This window comes from Momordica charantia, unplaced genomic scaffold (assembly GCF_013281855.1).
Source record: "Momordica charantia cultivar OHB3-1 unplaced genomic scaffold, Mcharantia_2.0 BLBB01000128.1, whole genome shotgun sequence".
NCBI classification, from domain to species: domain Eukaryota; kingdom Viridiplantae; phylum Streptophyta; class Magnoliopsida; order Cucurbitales; family Cucurbitaceae; genus Momordica; species Momordica charantia.
This window is the reverse complement of record NW_028275284.1, coordinates 32,368-50,095: the sequence shown is the minus strand read 5'-3', so window position 1 is coordinate 50,095 and position 17,728 is coordinate 32,368. Positions and strand designations below refer to the sequence as shown.

Sequence of the window (17,728 nt, the reverse complement as noted above, 5' to 3'; positions counted from 1 at the left end):
AGATCGATAGACTTACAATTTGTTTAAACAGAGTTCTTGGCCTATAGAATTTATAATTTGTTCAATCTTGATTAATTAAATAATTGGTCCACAGATTCGATGGGTGAAATCGATTCCCTAAGATACGTTCTTCCCATTGAATTTAGATTCTTTAATAGTTTATGTTAATTTGCCTTTATCATAGTACAATATTCCAATTTGATTTTCTAAATAAAATTGGGCAAAAGTATTTGTGGTAATTGAGTGATCTAGAAATCCAATCCTAAGAATGATATTGGTATTGATTTACCGCTTTATTAAAACTTGACCCGTACACTTGCGGCTAGCAATTGCTTCTACAATGAGGTGTCAGCTGACGTAGAATTTCATGAGTTACTTTTTGATGATGTGACAGCTAACATGGAAGATGATGTGACATCTTATGATCAAGATATGATGACATGGCGCTGAACAGATATATTTGCTGACGTGGTGATGAAAATTATGATGTCGGGACGAATCACAACTCGACACGTGGCAGTATTAAAATGGATATATTTGAAATTTTTATTATATTAATAATTTCAAATCTTAGGCCAATCGGAGCACGACACATGACACCATGCATGAACCGTCCCAACGATCAACATGCAAAATTTTTATCTATGTGTTGTGAGATTTCATCTTTTTATTTACTATTTGGGAGAGTTTTAGTGTATTATAAATCTTAATTTCCACATTTATTTGGGTTTAGTTTTTGAACCCGGTAAAAAGAATAGAGTGAGGTTTTTGATCTTTATCACAGGAACAAAGTTGGGTTTAGTTCTAGATCTCATAAAAAGAGTGATTTGTAACGTTTGGTCTTGAATCCGTAAAAGGAATGAGCTTGCGATCTTAAACCCATAAAAATATTGTGTTTAGTGGAAAATCTCGAGAGGTTCTCAAGGAGTGAAGTACGTCGAGGGATGGCCAAACCACTATAAATCTCTCAGCATAAATATTTTTTGTAACCTATATTTTTTATTTATTGCAATTTATTTTTCAAGTATATTTTCTTTTATTGCAAATAATTGTTGTGCTTATCTCGAATGTTTGTTTTATGATATTTTTGTTAGTATAAATTGTACATATATCATTTTGACATAAAAAGTTCAATTAATTATTTTATTTAAACTTAAAATTGAAAAAGTTTAGTAAATTAATCTTCAATATTATTCATCCCCTCTAATATAGTCATGTCGATCCAACAACATCGACGTAACTGAACAGCAAGCAAATGAGAGGGATGTAAATAAGCACATAACAATCTACAAGAAAAGATTCAGAGAAATAAAAGGGGAGGTATATCTACGTTATTGCTAATACCCACTGCCCAACATCGAATTTCTGCTACAGCCAAACAGACACGATTATCTTCCGAAACACTCAAATTTTCTATCCTACAACTTCTGTTACTTCAAGAAACAATAAAATCAGTTTTTAAAACAAATATTAGGTAAATCTTATCTCTACGTCTTTACGCTCTATGTAGATATAAAGATCTTAAAGCCAATCAAAGTTTGACATATATTTCTATGTGTTTCCCAACAATAAAAACACCAGGAGCTGAAGTATGTTGATCAAGCATTTAAGAACACTCAATAATAAAAATGAACCTTACTCAACAGTAGAAGGAGCTTTGATACTCAAGAAATGAAGTTGGTACGCAAAAGAATTTAACCTCTCCAAAGAGGGTTTAGCTCAAATACATCATAAAATAGTTCCAAAACAAATGAAAACTACAACCCATAAAGAAAATTAGGAGAAATTTGCTGCTGACCTCGAAAGTTCTTGATGCTCGAACAGTGCTTAAACGACCAAGCCTAAAATACTTAAAATGAGTGAACGTTTTATACTGTTTGAAATAATACTCATAGATGACTAATTCTCAAAATTACAACAATAATTCAGCATTGAATACACATGTAAACCCAAGCTACGGTAGTCAAAACAATAACAAATTCTTCTTAATGATACCAAAATAACTCTCTCATGAGAGTTACCGGTTACTCACTTATTGAGTAAAATTGAGAACATTTGGTTACAAAACAATTCATATGGAGACATCTTTATCAATTGCTATAACCTCTTAGTGTATACTTGGACTTCTGCTGGCATTATATTGTTAAGACAATAATAAGAAAATTTTAATTCAGATTATTCATTTTAAATTTCCAAATAAATGGTGTCTAATACCAAAAGTATATTTGGATCCTCTATACATATGCACACACATATACACACAATATTTCACGGTGGAGATTCTAACTTTTCTAACTTCCGAGAGAATATACGTCTTAACTAGTTGAACTATGCTCAGGTTAGCTCCGAAAATATTATTATTTTGGTTGGATGGCTTCCATTTTCAATTAGCTACCATAAACTGTCAATAACCTAAAGTGGTTCCCTACATTTTACTTCAAATGATTGATAAATGATATATATTCATCCAACATGGCAAATAGCAAATGACAATTAGTACCGTAAAATCAAAGCATACAATAAGAAACTTTTAAGGGGCCATTTGTTTCGTGGGAATTTGAGGTTCATGATGGACGAGTATCTAGATTCCCACGTTTGTTTGACAAGAATCTAAGATACTCGAGAATGTTGAGATGTCCGGGTATCCTAGGATGTCCATACGGGAGACATCTTACGAGTTTTGGATGCCCTTCTGAAACATAGGTTTCCAAGATTCCTGTGTTGAGAGCATCTACTTTTTTCAATTTTTGTCCTTCATTATTTTCTCCATATATTTTCTTTCATCAATTTTTTTAATTTTTCCTCAAAAAATTCTTTATTTTAAAATTTTAAATTTATAATTAAAATAATTCAATGTACTCATGCTCCAATAAAAAATTTTATGCTATTAGTATATTTGTACATTAGATTTACATGTAAAATAAATTGTAATTAAATTATATAAACCTTCATTTATTTTTAATATTTTGAAGGAATTACATTATTCATAATATTTATTATCATAAATATATAATTTTAAAGCAACATTTTTTTTACCACCAACATACCTATGGTATTTTTCCTCTTAAAAAATATAATGTGCTGATAGGCACCTAAGATAGCATAAATTATATGATTGTCTTTTTGAAAAAGTATTAAAGTTGAAAATGAAATATACAGGAGGAGATGGAACAACATCCAAGCTGTGACAACCTAGCAGCAATAACCTGCTTATCAGCTTTCCTTTTCATTACAAACAAAGTGATTTCAAAAGACAATTCTTTCTCTACTGCTTCTTGACGAATGATTGATAGGAATGGATTGCCTGAGCCTCCCTGCATCCCAATCCTGTCTTTCGATTATTAGTCGAGGTTGTGCTAGACTGATTTTTCTTAATCTTTTTGACGAGATAGAACGCAATAGAAACAAAGGCACAGGGAACGAGTTACCTACTAGAAAGGGGGCAAAATCACAGGTTTCATGGCCAAAATCACAGGTTTCATGAAGCTCACTCAGAAGCAGATGACCAAAATCTTTCCTAGAATTCTTAGTGGGGCTGTTGGACGATGGTTATAAGTTAATATGAATTAATTTGTTCTACAAAATAACATATAAAATATAATAAATTAATTCAAATAAATCTATTATATTAAATTAATTTATAAATTATATAAATATTCATAGGACATTTTTTAAATTTAAAACATTCTCAAGAATAAATCCTGCAAAACAAACGTGACTATCCAAATATTCCGAGATATCCTTATAAATTGTGCTTATCTAAAGATGCTAGACATCTAAAATTCTGGGCATCTGAAATTCCAGACATCTATAGATGTCGGACATTTACATTCTTGAAAGGGGTTAAAATTTCTTGGGAGGGATCACACATACATATAAGAGTTTTTATAAATGTAGTTAAAAATCCGAATTGAATTATAGGAGGGTCAAAAATCCTAATTTTCCCAAAGTATTCAACAACTTATTCAACAAAAATCATTGTAAAAGTATAAAAAAAAAAATTTGAGTTGACAATTTGGGATTATTCCTTTTGACATAGAAAAGATATAATTTTTTTTTTCATTTTAAAACATTAAATTGCTCTCAAGGTAGTAACTATCATTCGAGAGCATTGATTTTGCTATAAAAAATACAAACAAAATTATTAAAAGCATGCACATGATCCATGGCATGCACGAAATGGGAAACTTTCAAAACTAAAAATAAAAATGCTATGGAAAAAGATGGACTAATGGTTTTCCATGAAACTCTTCGGCAGTAGAACCAATTAATCAGTTGATGGGCCATCAAGAGGAGCAACTTCAGCGCAGATTTTAGGGTTTTGCTTTCCGGAAATGGTGGGCTTCACATTTGCACACTGAGATGTAATCGGACCTTGACTTCCACTGTACGTCAGGTCAATATCAGCAACTTCTACACCCTCACATGGTATGCTTTTGCTGCAAACAAGTTTGACTGCGACTGGAGTAGCAGATGTGCCTTTGATATTTTTGAAGCTAACTTTACTGACCTTAATTTTTGATGGAACCTGAGCAGTAAAAAGAAAACATTATTGTCATATATAACTCAATTTTCCACTGTTTTTTTAAATACATTTTTCAGTTAATAATTAGTTGAACTAAATAAGGTACAATTTTAATACATACCTTTCGATTGCACTGATTCCATGGACAATATTCTTGGTCTATAATGACAGGATTACTGACGTTAACCATTTCAATATCTTCAAAATGCATGTCTGATGCTCCGAATGAACCAGCAGAATCCGGCCATGTTTTGATCCTGACACCGTTTGTAGTATCAATTAATTTGCATTTTTTTATTGTAACTCCTTCCACACCTTGTTCCCTGGTGTACTTGCCCAAACTTCCTATGGCAATGCCATGTCCTGGTCCACAAGTTACATCACTGATAGTTATTTGTTTGTTAGTATCTCCTACAGAGATACAATCATCTCCGGTTGCGATTTTTGTATTAAGAATGTTAATCCCTTCTGAACAACCAATGTGAATTCCATCGGTGTTGGGACTATTCCCTGGTGCAGTAATTGTCACATGTTGGAAGGTCAGATTTTTGCAGCCCAAAACATTGATATGGAAATTTTTGCTGTCCAAGGAAGTTATATCCTTCACTATTGAATTAGTGACGAAATTGAACTTCAAACTCTGTTCATTTGGAACAAATAAAAAGCTCTTAGTGTCAAAAGTATATAAATTAATTGAGATTACATATATTTAATAATAAACGATATTAGGCTATATTAATGTATATGTATGTATATATATTTATTTATTTAATGATTGAACACTTACCATGGCAAGCTTGGTGCATTCTTTCTTTTGGTGGCAATCATTCTTTGCCCAAGCTGCTTTTCCTTGGCCATCAAAAGTTCCAGTGCCTGACAATGTCAATTGATCGATATAATCCAACATAATCCACCCTTCTCCTTTCACTTCGCTCGGAGCTTGTAAAATCCCATCTACTTGGACCTCAATAGGACTCTTACAAGGGCCTTTGAGGCTGGCTCCACTTAATAGGTAAATTCCTTTTGGAATCAGTAATTTACTTGGAGTGATTGATGCACATGCTTCTTTCCATGCAGTTGCTAAAGCCTGTAGAGTGAATTACTTCATCAAATAAACGTTTATTGTATAAATTAAAATGGTCTATCAAATTAATTATATACACTTACTTGAGTAACATCAGTGTTGGGTTTGGCACCATACTTGAGTATATCAAAAACACCCGCACCAGGTTGACATTTAGCAGTAGACGCTAAAAGTAACAATAACAGTAACGCTACAAAGTTTGATGTAATAAATCCCATTCCTTTATGTGCCTTCTAAGCTTCTTATCTTCTCTTAGTCCTAATTGCTAACTTAGAAATTAGTATGAATGTTCCTCTTTATATATGTGAAGAAATTAACATTATTGGAAATTATCTCCCGATTCCTATGAGCTAAATTTATCAAAATCATTGAGAGGTTGAAGTTAAACAATTGCTTGCCTATTATTGGCATTTGCTTTGTTATTGGAACGACTACTTCTCTTAGTCACTTCAACAAAATTCATTCCGTAAATTTGTATCCGAGACAAACCTGCATGGCCACATAGCACAATACGTAACAAGTGGTGTACAAAAAATATGAGTAATTAATTGCGGATTTGATTTATAATTATTCAAATATCTAATCCTATTTCAATAATTTAAAATTTTAACTTTTTTTTTTCATTGATTCAAATGTTCTATATTTATGACAACTCGGACTTTTTTAACTAACTTAGACAGTCTTTTAACATTTAAAACAATAACGATAACATCACATATAAATAATTAAGATGTCTATTTGATATTTCATATAAAATCTACATAAATCATAATAATAACAAAATTGACTTTTGATAAACAATTGATCTCAACAAACAAAACATAAAAAACTAATTTGGAGACTGAAATCTAGGTAGTAAATATCGTCGATTAGTCACCTTGTACGTCTTTGCTTTTTACTAAAAAAAATATAGAAGGAATGAATATTAAAACATGATCGGTCATTAGTCTTGCTCACGGGATCGGAGAGTCATTCACACACACATAATATGATTTATGATATCGTAAAACATGTGGGACCTAAAACTATTGTTAAAATATATAGTTATAACTTTGACAAATTAGACAAGTAACAGCTCCAAAAACTTGTTTGATGTCTCAATTTAGATGCTATAAGATTTTATGCGAAACCTAAACTTCAACGGATGATAATTGGTACCCAGTTAACAAAGTCAAGTAATCGTACCCAATTAAGTACCTCTTAATATATATGGTTTTCCCAACTCAACGCGGCTGCCAGTGAAAAATTTAGAAAGCAAAGGAATGTGATAGTTTAGGTCTAAACACCAACGTGGGAATCATTTTATCATAGTTTTCTATTTATAATTTTTTTCTTGTTTTTCTAGTTAGGAAAATCTTATTATAAATTCGTAATATTTTTCTGAAGTAAATCTTAGACTAATTATTTATTTTTAGATTTCTAAGTTAATTAATGAGATATTCATATGACTAATTCAAAAATATTAAATTTACCAATTATCCTACCAATAACCTTACTAAAAATATGGGCAAGAGGTAGTCTCTAAACTTTACTGTCAAAGCTCTTTTTCCTTCTTATCGACATATTATTTAAATTTGTTTAGATTACTAATTTAATTAATGAAGCATTCATATGAATAATTAAAAATATTGAAATTACCAACTATCCTACCATTAATATTACTAAATATATACACACCATCAAATACAAATCCCCATACTTTGTCTTAAAATGTAGTTTTATCGTATCAACTTGAACTTAGCTCAATTAGATAAGACATCTATCTCCAACTTAACCAAAAGGTCATATATTTTGAATTCCTACCTTCACGTTTTATACTAAAAAGAAAAGGAAAAAAAACTCATTTTTATCCGATGCAATATGAAAATTTAACCATTTTGTTCCAAATAGATTTGTGAAAATTCAAGGTATTAAGTAGAATTTAAAAATAGAAAAATGAAAACATAATTTTTGCAAAGATTTGGACTAATTTAAACTTTTAATTTTGTTTGGGGAGAAAATTGTAATGCCATGTGGAGAACAGAAAGAGCTCAAGGTGAGTACGGGTGTATACTTAGTTGCAAAGGTAGGAAGTAAGAATTTTGTGGGATGACAAACGATTAGGAGGTATGATCAACAGCACCACCCAACATGTCCGACCTTCGGGCCGATATGAATAATTGCATGTCGGATCCCCAACCTATAAATAGGGGGCCTCACTCCTGCATCAGGTATCGAATTCCATCTCGAACTCCTTATTAAATTCGAGTTTATACTGACCTAAGCTTCGGAGTGTTTGCATATCTTGTGCAAGGTCATTCCACATATGGGTCTTTCGGCTATTCCACCAATTATACCTTGACCAGGTTGGACCTTATTCAACTTTTCGTATAAACATTTGGTGCCGTTTGTGGGCACTATCGACATTTTAAGTCATTCCTAACTAGAGTTAAAATGGCACCAGCCATGTCAACTGATTCTAATCATCCCAATCGTTGTGCGATACTTCTAACCCTCAGCATGAGGGAACCTCTAAAGGAGGAGAGGATTGAGCTCGGGTCTAATTAGCAGGTGACTAACGTTGTAAGTCTACTCGAAACGCACTCCCACCGTTTCCACCCCGCCGGACCAAATGTTCGCATCGAACCCGTGGAAGGGGCACTAAAAAGACCGAATGGAAGCTTCTTCGTCAGGCTAACCCCGACACTTTAGCAGCAATGCAGGTCGAGTTAGACGATATGTTTGCTGGAGTTTGAGCCATGAAGAACTCTACAATAACCTGGTCGATGTGACCAGGACGGGACTCATTATTGGATCCAAGATGAGGATGAATAGTGTCCTTCCCAAGTGGAACGACGTAATGAAGCTGGGGACTACAATCAACATCTGGTAATTGGAAGACACCCATCCCATCTCCAGGGTATAGATAGTTGTATGGAAGGCACAACCTACGAAATTATTTCAACTACAAGGTGCGAGATGAGAATTTCGTTGTAAATGGAGGGAATGTCTCACAGAGCGACCTGCGTAACAAGCTCAACAACAAGGTTCAATCCAAGTACACACTGATCGAGCCTCAAGCATTGATCACCAGGAAATAGTGTGACCATATGAAAAGCAAGTTTGATGCTCAGGTCGAAGCCCTTAAGAAGAAATGCGAGAAGAAGGAATGTATTTCCAACAATGGCGAGCCAGGCAAATCACCATTTAGTCTAGATGTCTTAGATGCTTTAATTCTGAGCAAGTTTAAGACGCCCACCATGAATCCCTATGACGGATTTGAAGGACTACGTTGAGCTCTTTGAGGATCTCATAGACTTCCAGGTAGCATTGATGCCATCAAATATCGTGCCATTCAGAATGCCTTAATTGGGAGTGCATAGCTCTAGTACCAAAAGTTGCCAACAAGGTCAATCTCGACCTAAAGTCTACTGAGGAAAGAACTCATTAGCCAATTATCTTATTGACATTAAGATACAAAAACAACGACTCACCTTGTCACCATCAGGCAGAAGGAGAATGATACGTTGAAGGAGTATGTGGCCTAGTTTCAAGAGGAACAACTCAAGGTCATATATTACTCAGACGACTCAGCAATGTGTTACTTCCTAACAAGCCTGGCAGACTAGACTTTAACTGTAGTCAGATTGGGAGAAGAAGCCCCTGCAACATTTGCTGAGGTCTTACAAAAGGCCAAGAAAGTTATTGATAGACACGAGTATAGCTCAAACAAAAACAGGTCGGATAGAGAAGAATCCTGACTAGAAGAAATCAAGTCGCCCTGAAAAGGGCAACTTTGACTCCAAATCTAAGGATAGGGGATATGCCTTCCAAACCTTATAACATCACACTGATTACAAACATTCAGATTTTGGAACAAGTAGGAGCTCACCTTACGAAAGATACACTCCTACTACCATCCCTATCTCACAGTTCTGGACTAATATAGAAGAAACAAGGATGGAAAAATTGTTTAAACGTCCTGACAAGCTCATAGGAGATCCCAACAAGCGTGACGAAGGGAAGTATTGCGGCTTCCAGATCCTGAATTATTCGACACCGAGTGGTGTTGGGATAATTAGAGGATAGCTAAAGACTTCACGTGAATATTACACTACTGCTCTCAAAGACTCCGTCATGCACGCGATCTCCGAGAAGGCCAACCATGAACAAGCACCTCGACAAGAGCATCTACTTATGTGGAAAAGTTGGAGCTTGTTCCCTACTTAGCCCTGAGTCGCATGTCATCATAGATACCAAGATGGGGGCCACTAAGAGGGAGAAACTCATTAACTTCGTCGAAGTTAATTCAGATGTTTTTGAATTGTCTCACGAGGACATGTCAGGCATTGATCCAAAGGTTATGGTGCACCGCCTCCATCGACCCATGGTTCCAACCTGTTTAGCCAAAAAGAGGCTTGTAAATAGAGATATGAGAGATGTAATTTTTTAGGAAGTGAAAAAATTGCTTAAAGCATAATATATAGAATAAGTTATCTATCTCGACTGGCTATCTAATGTAGTATTAGTCAAGAAATCTAACGGAAAATGGAGAATGTGTGTGGATTTCACAATTTCAAGAGAGCATGCCCAAAGCATTGCTTTCCAATTCCAAGGATTGACTAGCTCGTAGACGCCACAACTAGGCACGAACTATTCATCTATATGGAAGCCCAGTCCATTTATTATCAAATTAAGATGCACATCCTTGATTAAGTACATACCTTCTTCATAATTGAATAGTGCTTGTACTGTTATAAGATCATGTTGTTTAGCCTGAAGAACGCATGTGTGATCTACCAAAGAGTGGTACAAAATATTTGAAAAGCAGATTAAGCGTAATATGGAAGTTTATGTGTAAGGACCGTTTGGAGTTAAAAAAAATAAATAATAAGAAAAATTGGAATAAGGGCATTTTGGTCGTTGGATAAAAAAAAGAAAAAAATGAATTTTTATTTTTGTGTTTAAAAAGAAATTGGGAAATTGAAAAAAAAAATAGGGTGCAAGTGTGTGTGGTGTAAGAGGACACGTGGTGGTAGGAAAATTAGATAAAAAAAAAAGAAGAGGAAAGGAAAAGAAAGAGAACGAAAAGGAAGAAGGAGGAAGAAAAGGGGATCTTGGCGTTTTCAACCGAAACATAAGGAAGAGGAAGAAATTGATGGTGATTGTGAGCCGGATTGAAGAACCAACCTTAGAAGTGGTAATTAAAGTTATTTTTATTTGAAGGTTTGGGAAGAAATAGAGGTTGAAGAGAAATAGTCTATGGCTTTGTTGTTTTGCCTAAGAAATCTCTTGAAATAGGTGTCGAACTTGGATTTCTGGTTTATGTGAATATGCGTATCGATGAGTTAGCTTCAATTTATGCGTTTTGGTCACATATCTGGATTGGTATAGTTTGCAGAAGAAGCTAAAAAAAAGAAATGGAGGGGAAGAAGCCATGGTACGGTGGTTTTGGGTCAAGGAACAAGATGATCAATAGTAGAGGAGAGAGAGTGTGGTTTTTAAATTAAATAAAAAAAGAAAAAAAAGAAGAAAAATGTTGGAAAAATTGGGCTATTTGCGTGAAATAGAGTGGGAGAAAGAGAAATTTAATGGGTTTGGTGGGACCCACTTGTAAGAAGAAAAAGTAGTGAGTTTTTAATGAAGAGAGCGAATGGGGAATTTGGGTAATTGGGTTATTTTGAAGTTATTGTGATTAAAGTTTGAATTAAGTTATGTTGAAATTGGAATTAAGTGAAATAATTTGGTATTAAATCAATATTTCAGGTCAAGCGGAAATTTGAAACAGCGTACGACTCCCTTAAAGGATTTGTGAGTGGTTGTTTTATTAAACGTTTTTGGATATTATTATTGACTTATGAGTGGTTACTTTATTAAATGCTTTGGATATTATTATTGGAATTTGTGAGTGGTTATTTTATTAAATGTTTTGGATAGTATTATTGGAATTTGTGGGTGGTTTATTTTAGAAATGTTTTTAGAAGTATATCATGATAGAATTTCAAGAAAGTACATATATTATGTATGATGTAGCATTTCTGCTAAGAATGAAAGAAAATATGTTTTTTCGAGAATTTAGAAATGTTTATGAGAATTCAGAAATGCTCACGAGTTTAAAGAATTGTTTAAAGCTTATGAAATGTTATTTAGAAAGAGATTTCAGAAAATGAGTTTAGAATTTCATGAAATGTGTTTAGAAAAAAATATTTCAGAAATGGTTTCAGAAAGAAAGAAAAGTTCTCAGAAAGAAGAAAAGAAGAAATTTAGAAAAGTTTATGAGATTGAGAAAGAAATTTTCAAAACCACCATGTTATTGTATCCAGGTGATTACCCGTATGTTATGTGAATGTGTTTCTACAGTATATCCAGAAATAGAAGGTCTTTGGGACCATTTTAATCCACGTGTTGAGAGAATTATTCTGCTGTGTATATTGAGATTACTCTATGCCAGTAGACCAGAAATAGAATTATTCTGCTCTGCGTATTGAGATTACTCTACGCTAGTAGACCAGAATAGAATGTGGATACATGTGTGGTGTCGAGTTTTCTGAACCTATTTATTGGTTGAAAGAAAATGTTTGATATGATATTAGAAAGTGTTTTCATAGTTCTGTTTAATGTTTCAGGAGAACGATTTCCAAATTTATTTAGAGAATGCGTGCTGTTACACGTTTATTATGAGAAAGTCTTTATGAGTTTTAGTTGCTCAAGTTTTATGAGATTTAATGAGAATATTTATTAGAACGGTTTTATAAGGTTTGTTTTGCAGAACTTCGAAACTTCAGTTGTTTATGAAAGAAGTTTTACAATATTATTTTTTTTGTATTAATTTACCACTCACTGAGCTTTTCAGCTCACTCTTTACCCCTTTGTTTTCCCCCCAGGTTGTATCTGAGTTTCAAAGAGAGAACGGACCAGCTTCTGCCACCCAGAGTCGTTAAGAAATTGCATATCATTTGTAGTTAAATCCTAAATAGTGTATCTAGAAGAAATTTAAGAATAGAAGTGATGTTAAAAATTGGTTTAAAAGTCTAGAAGTTTTCCGACTATAGACTCTGCACCTAGTGGGGTCCATGGCCGGCGCGGTCTGTTCTTGAACCAGTAGGTGTTCTGGGACGGGTTGTGTCATTATGTAGATGATATGTTTGTCAAAAGCAAGCAGTCAAGATCGCACCTATCTGACCTTGCTGAGATATTCAGAGTTTTGCATCGATATTTGATAAAGCTTAACCCGACTGAATGTGTTTTTGGTGTATCCTTTGGCAAATTCCTTGATTTTATGGTTAATAATCGCGAAATTGAGGCCAACTTTGAGAAGATACAAGCAGTTCTAGAGAAGATTAATTAGTTGATGGACCATCAAAAGGGGTAACTTCAACGTAGATTTTAGGGTTTTGCTTCCAGAAACGGTGGTGGCTTCACATTTGCAAACTGTGATGTAATCGAACTTCGACTTTCGCTATACGTCAGGTCGGTATGAGCAACTTCCACACCCTCACATGGTATGTTTTTGTTGCAAATAAGTTTGACTGCTACTGGAGTAGCCGATGTGCATTTATATTCTTGAAGTTGACTTTGCTGACCTTAATTTTTTACAGAACCTGGGCAATAAAAAGAAACCATTATTGTCATATATATAGACCCTAAATTTTATAGTATTCAATTTTATCATTCGTTTTTCTTTATTTGATTTGTAATAGTTTTTTCTTGTAGAATTTTTGTTTAATTTTATAGTAAATTTTTCCTTTTTGTGTGTTTTATCAAGAAAAAATTAAAAATTAAAAAGTATTTAGTTTAAGTATCGATTTCCTTATATTTATCCAAATCAAATCTTGTTGAATAAAATAAAAAAAGTAATAAAATCAAAAAGATTTTTTTTCATTAAATGTGAATTTTTATGTTAAAATAAAAATTTTCTCATTTGGAAAAGTGTTAATTTAATTTAACAAAATTCGGTAAAAATCAAATCTTTTAATTAATATTTGAAATCATAATACTGTTTTTTTCATTTTTTAAACATTCCACCAATTAATAAAAAAATATTTTTGTCATTTAATTTATTGGTTGATCTTTTCCTAGAAAAGTGGTGAGTTTGAATTCATCCTAAATAGTAGCTTGGTGGCTAGGTTTTGGGGATAGATCACAAAGAGAGGTCCAGTACCTTCAATTTTTCTCTCTTTCTCAAGGTTTGCTCCCTTTTGTCATTTTTTCTCTTGGTTCGTTGCTTTATGGTCTTTCAATTTTTTTGAATAAAATTAATTTTTGATAGAATAAAGAAACACAACTTTTGGTGATAGGACGTGTCTTTTGTAAAGGATTACGAAAAGATGTAACTATTTGAATGGCCACAAATAATTTATAAACTGTGGTTTTTTTCAGTTTTGGATGAGAAAAAACTCATCCCTCAAAATATTCTATATTTTTACTTCTGTACGAGTACTTAAATACTTTGAGTTCGTTTAGTCCTGTGCGTGAAGTACTGCATTCATTGGTTGGTATACTCGTCCTATCTTGGGAGACAATTGTTTATGAAACCTTGAGCACCATAGAGAGAACAAATTTGTCTTAAGGAACAACGCTACATTGGGTTCGAATTGTTTATTTTCGTGTTTCCTTAAAATTGTCTACATAATATCTAACAGTCTTAAGACAAATTTTTTCATATTCTTTGTTTATATATCTCTCTAATTTGTGTCTTAATTCATGTGAATTTCATGTTTATCAATCCTATTTTCTTCATCGTGACTTTATACGTTGTAATATTTTTTCTCTCTATTTGTAAATTCTGGCTCTGTCATCTTTATTGTTTGTAAATTTTGCTTACTTAAATCAGTATTGGTGTTGGTCCAATATTTATTTATATTTATCGGTTTTGATTCTATTTTAGATCTCTTGGTTGGGTGTTGTTTTAATTTCTCTTTTTAAGTCTGTTGCTTTGAGTTCCTTCTCAATTGCATGGTTCTTTGAATACTGATCTTACTTTTGTTACTCTGTTTTAATTTTCTTTCTGTTCGTGTAAGTATTTCAAGATATTGCTGTTTTTGTTTTCATAAGTTTATTCAGTAAGTTTATTTTTTTAATTATTATCTTTCATGATTACTTTCCGTTTAGCGTGTCCAGATTATTTTCAAAGTTTAATTTTGTTTTCAATTTGGGTGTTCCTTCGCTGTTGTGTGTTTATTTCACCCAAAATCTTTTTTTAATTAAAAAATAAGTTCTACTACATTCTGTCGCACACAATTTAATTTAAGTCTATATATCGAGTGTTTCTTTTTAAGATAAATTGTTCAGTAAAATTATTTATTTTGTTTATATAAAATTTCATGAAAACGTTTCTGATTAATTCACAGAATGTCTTCGATGATATCGGAAATTTATAGTGGAAAAGCCTGAGAAGTTTAATGGAAATAACTTCAAACGATGGCAGCAAAAACTGTTGTTGTATCTCACAATGTTGAGTTTGGCAAGATTTCTCAAAGAAGATGCTCCTATTCTGGATGAAGGTGAGACTGACAAAGAAAAGTTGCTTGCACTCGATGCATGAAAACATATAGAATATTTGTGCAGCAACTATATTTCGAACATGCTGGACAACACACTCTACAATGTTTATAGTGGGGTTGATTCGGCGAAAAGTGTTTGGGAATCGCTAGAGAAGAAATACAAAACGAAAGATGCTGGATCAAAGAAATTTATAGTAGGAAAATTTCAGGACTATAAAATGGTTGATTCCAGAACTGTGATAAGCCAGATTCAAGAACTTGAAGTCATTTTACATGAGATGCATGCTGAAAAAATGTCTGTTGGTGAATCTTTTCAGGTTGCATCGATAATTGAGAAGTTATCTCCATCATGGAGAGACTTCAAAAATTATCTCAAGAATTGAGGGGGATAGCTAGAAACCTGAGATAGAAAATGGAGCCAATGATCCTATGATCTCAAAAGCCAATATTGTAGAAGGATCTTCTAATGCCAATAATAAGAAGTGGAAGTTTTCTGGGGCTGGTCCAAGTCAGCCACATAACAAAGGCATGAAGTTCAATGGCAATTGTTATAACTGTCGAAAACCTGGACATCGTTCCAAAGATTGTTGAAAGCCAAAGTCTTTCTAGAAGAAGAAATCAAATGCTCAACCACATGTAACAGAAATGGATAATCTTTCTGATGGGGTTGCTAACATTGATTTATCTGCTCTAGTGTCTAAATGTAACTTGGTAGGCAATACCAAATAATGGTGGGTAGACATTGGAGGCACTCGTCATATGTGTGCAAATAAGTGGATTTTCTCTACTCATACATCAACATGAAATGGAGAACAACTTTACATGGGTAATTCTTCAAGTTCCAAAGTTGAAGGACGAGGAAAAGTGGTGCTAAAAAAGACTTTTGGCAAAGAACTGACCCTTAATGAAGTGCTTCATGTTCCCGACATTCACAAGAACCTAGTGTCTGGTTCTCTTCATAGAAAAAATGGGTTCAAACTGGTATTTGTTTCCGATAAATTTGTACTTCGTAAACATGACGTCTATGTGGAGAAAACTTACTTAAGTGATGGTAAATTCAAGATTAATGTAATGACTGTTGTACCAAAGTCCCCAACTATTAATAATAAGAATGGTTCTTCTGTTTACTTGATTGACTTTTCTGATATTTGGCATGGGCGGTTGATAAGCCTTGATTAAAGGCTAAAAAAAAAAAGGTTTTCATGCTTAGTTGAGAGTTACTTAGGATGAAAAGTGTATGATCATACACCTATCTTGGCAAAAAATGTGCATATTTTGTGATTAAGGACTTGGGCATTTAGTTATAGGTAAATGAAGGTTAATTGTGTAAATAGGTTTATTTTGTAAGGAAAAATTGAAGATTGATGATCAAAATGCGTCAGGCACATTGCACGCGAAGATTTCCCAGCTTACTAGAGGAATGTGCCAGCCACATTACCTTGAAAGATCTAGCTTTACAATGCTTCAGCCACATTTGATACCCTGATTATCAAAACGTAACCACTTTTGACCAAGTATTGGTCCAACATTTAGTCTTACTTCCTAAGATCTCTACAACAATTAGTGGCTACCCATTTCCCATGAAATTCTCAACACTTTGTTACCTCCCAAGCCTATAAATTGAGCTTCCATGGATCACTTCAATACACTTCATTTTCGATACTTTAGTTTTTCTTTTCCACCTTGTTATTAATTTTAGTTTAGTAGTTTTTATTTAAGTTTTGTTTTTCAACTATTTTTCTACAATTATTCTTTGTTTATTTTATTATAATTCAACTTGTTTCAATTTTGTACTTTCTTTCCAATTTTAATGAAAATGCATTCTTTTGTTATTGTATTTCTTTTACTTCAATGAGTAGCTAAATTATCTCTTCAACCCTCCTACGAATGGTTTAGTTCATCTATTTTAAATTACATCTATCAGTGAGCACGACGTATTATGCTCTCTTTGCTTATCTTGATTAATACAATTTATCCAGTTGATTTTCATGTTGACCACTTGTTAAATCACACTAGTTTCAATTTAACTCTGAAAAGGTTAGAGTCAAACGGATTTAATCAAGGTAAAACGGGAAGGTACTTAGACATAAGAACTAAAACAATATCCTAGACATAGACTCTCTTACCCATTAAACATAAGTTAGAATTTGATTTATTTAGGCTTCTAGAGTTTCATAGACATACGTAAATGCTAACCTAAGCTTCTAAACAAACCAAAAGCGGTATGGAATAGGAGTTGAACCAGTTTGCATAAATTGAGCATAATTACAGGCACATTTGGTAGGTGTAATTAATCTTTTTAGAACTAAATCTTAGTAGGGGGTTGACCTTTTAATCTTTGTGTTCTTAAATTGCGTTCCCAACAATTTCACCAATTTTTATCCCAAACTCGATTACTCATTTAAGCAATTTACAAAATCAATTTTTAAAAGAAAACTAGTCTCGTTGAGATGAACTTGGAATATTTCCATAGTATTACTTATGACAGTGTGCACTTACACTTACCCTCGAGCTATTAAGTAGAGGCGCAACAGCGGTTGGGCCATGTTAATTACAAAACTTTAAATAAATTGTGCAATATAGATTTAATACATAATTTCACATTTGATCATAATAAAAAATGTGAAATATGTGTTG

General features: G+C 33.2%; 1 protein-coding gene and 1 long non-coding RNA gene across 2 annotated transcripts; one reads left to right on the top strand and one right to left on the bottom strand.

The window, feature by feature from the left end:
• Nucleotides 1-3,987: 3,987 nt before the first annotated feature.
• Nucleotides 3,988-5,896, bottom strand: LOC148207597 (exopolygalacturonase-like). Its single transcript, XM_088118404.1, has 4 exons — nt 5,693-5,896; nt 5,313-5,612; nt 4,647-5,165; nt 3,988-4,528 (listed from the first exon to the last, which is right to left on the bottom strand). The coding sequence occupies exons 1-4, from the start codon at nt 5,825-5,827 to the stop codon at nt 4,268-4,270; spliced, it is 1,215 nt and encodes a 404-aa protein (XP_087974530.1). The 5' UTR covers nt 5,828-5,896; the 3' UTR covers nt 3,988-4,267.
• Nucleotides 5,897-10,530: 4,634 nt separating this feature from the next.
• LOC148207596 (uncharacterized) lies at nt 10,531-13,221 on the top strand. Its single transcript, XR_015787786.1, has 3 exons — nt 10,531-10,788; nt 11,355-11,399; nt 12,473-13,221. It is a non-coding gene; the product is annotated as an uncharacterized LOC148207596 (long non-coding RNA).
• Nucleotides 13,222-17,728: the final 4,507 nt, after the last annotated feature.

What these genes read in the sequence shown, in the direction of transcription:
- LOC148207597 (XM_088118404.1), bottom strand. Translation starts at nt 5,827, where the DNA reads ATGGGATTTATTACATCAAACTTTGTAGCGTTACTGTTATTGTTACTT. An exon ending in CCAACACTGATGTTACTCAA is followed by an intron (nt 5,613 to 5,692) that starts GTAAGTGTATAT and finishes TTCACTCTACAG; the next exon opens with GCTTTAGCAACTGCATGGAA. An exon ending in GGAATCAGTGCAATCGAAAG is followed by an intron (nt 4,529 to 4,646) that starts GTATGTATTAAA and finishes TTTACTGCTCAG; the next exon opens with GTTCCATCAAAAATTAAGGT.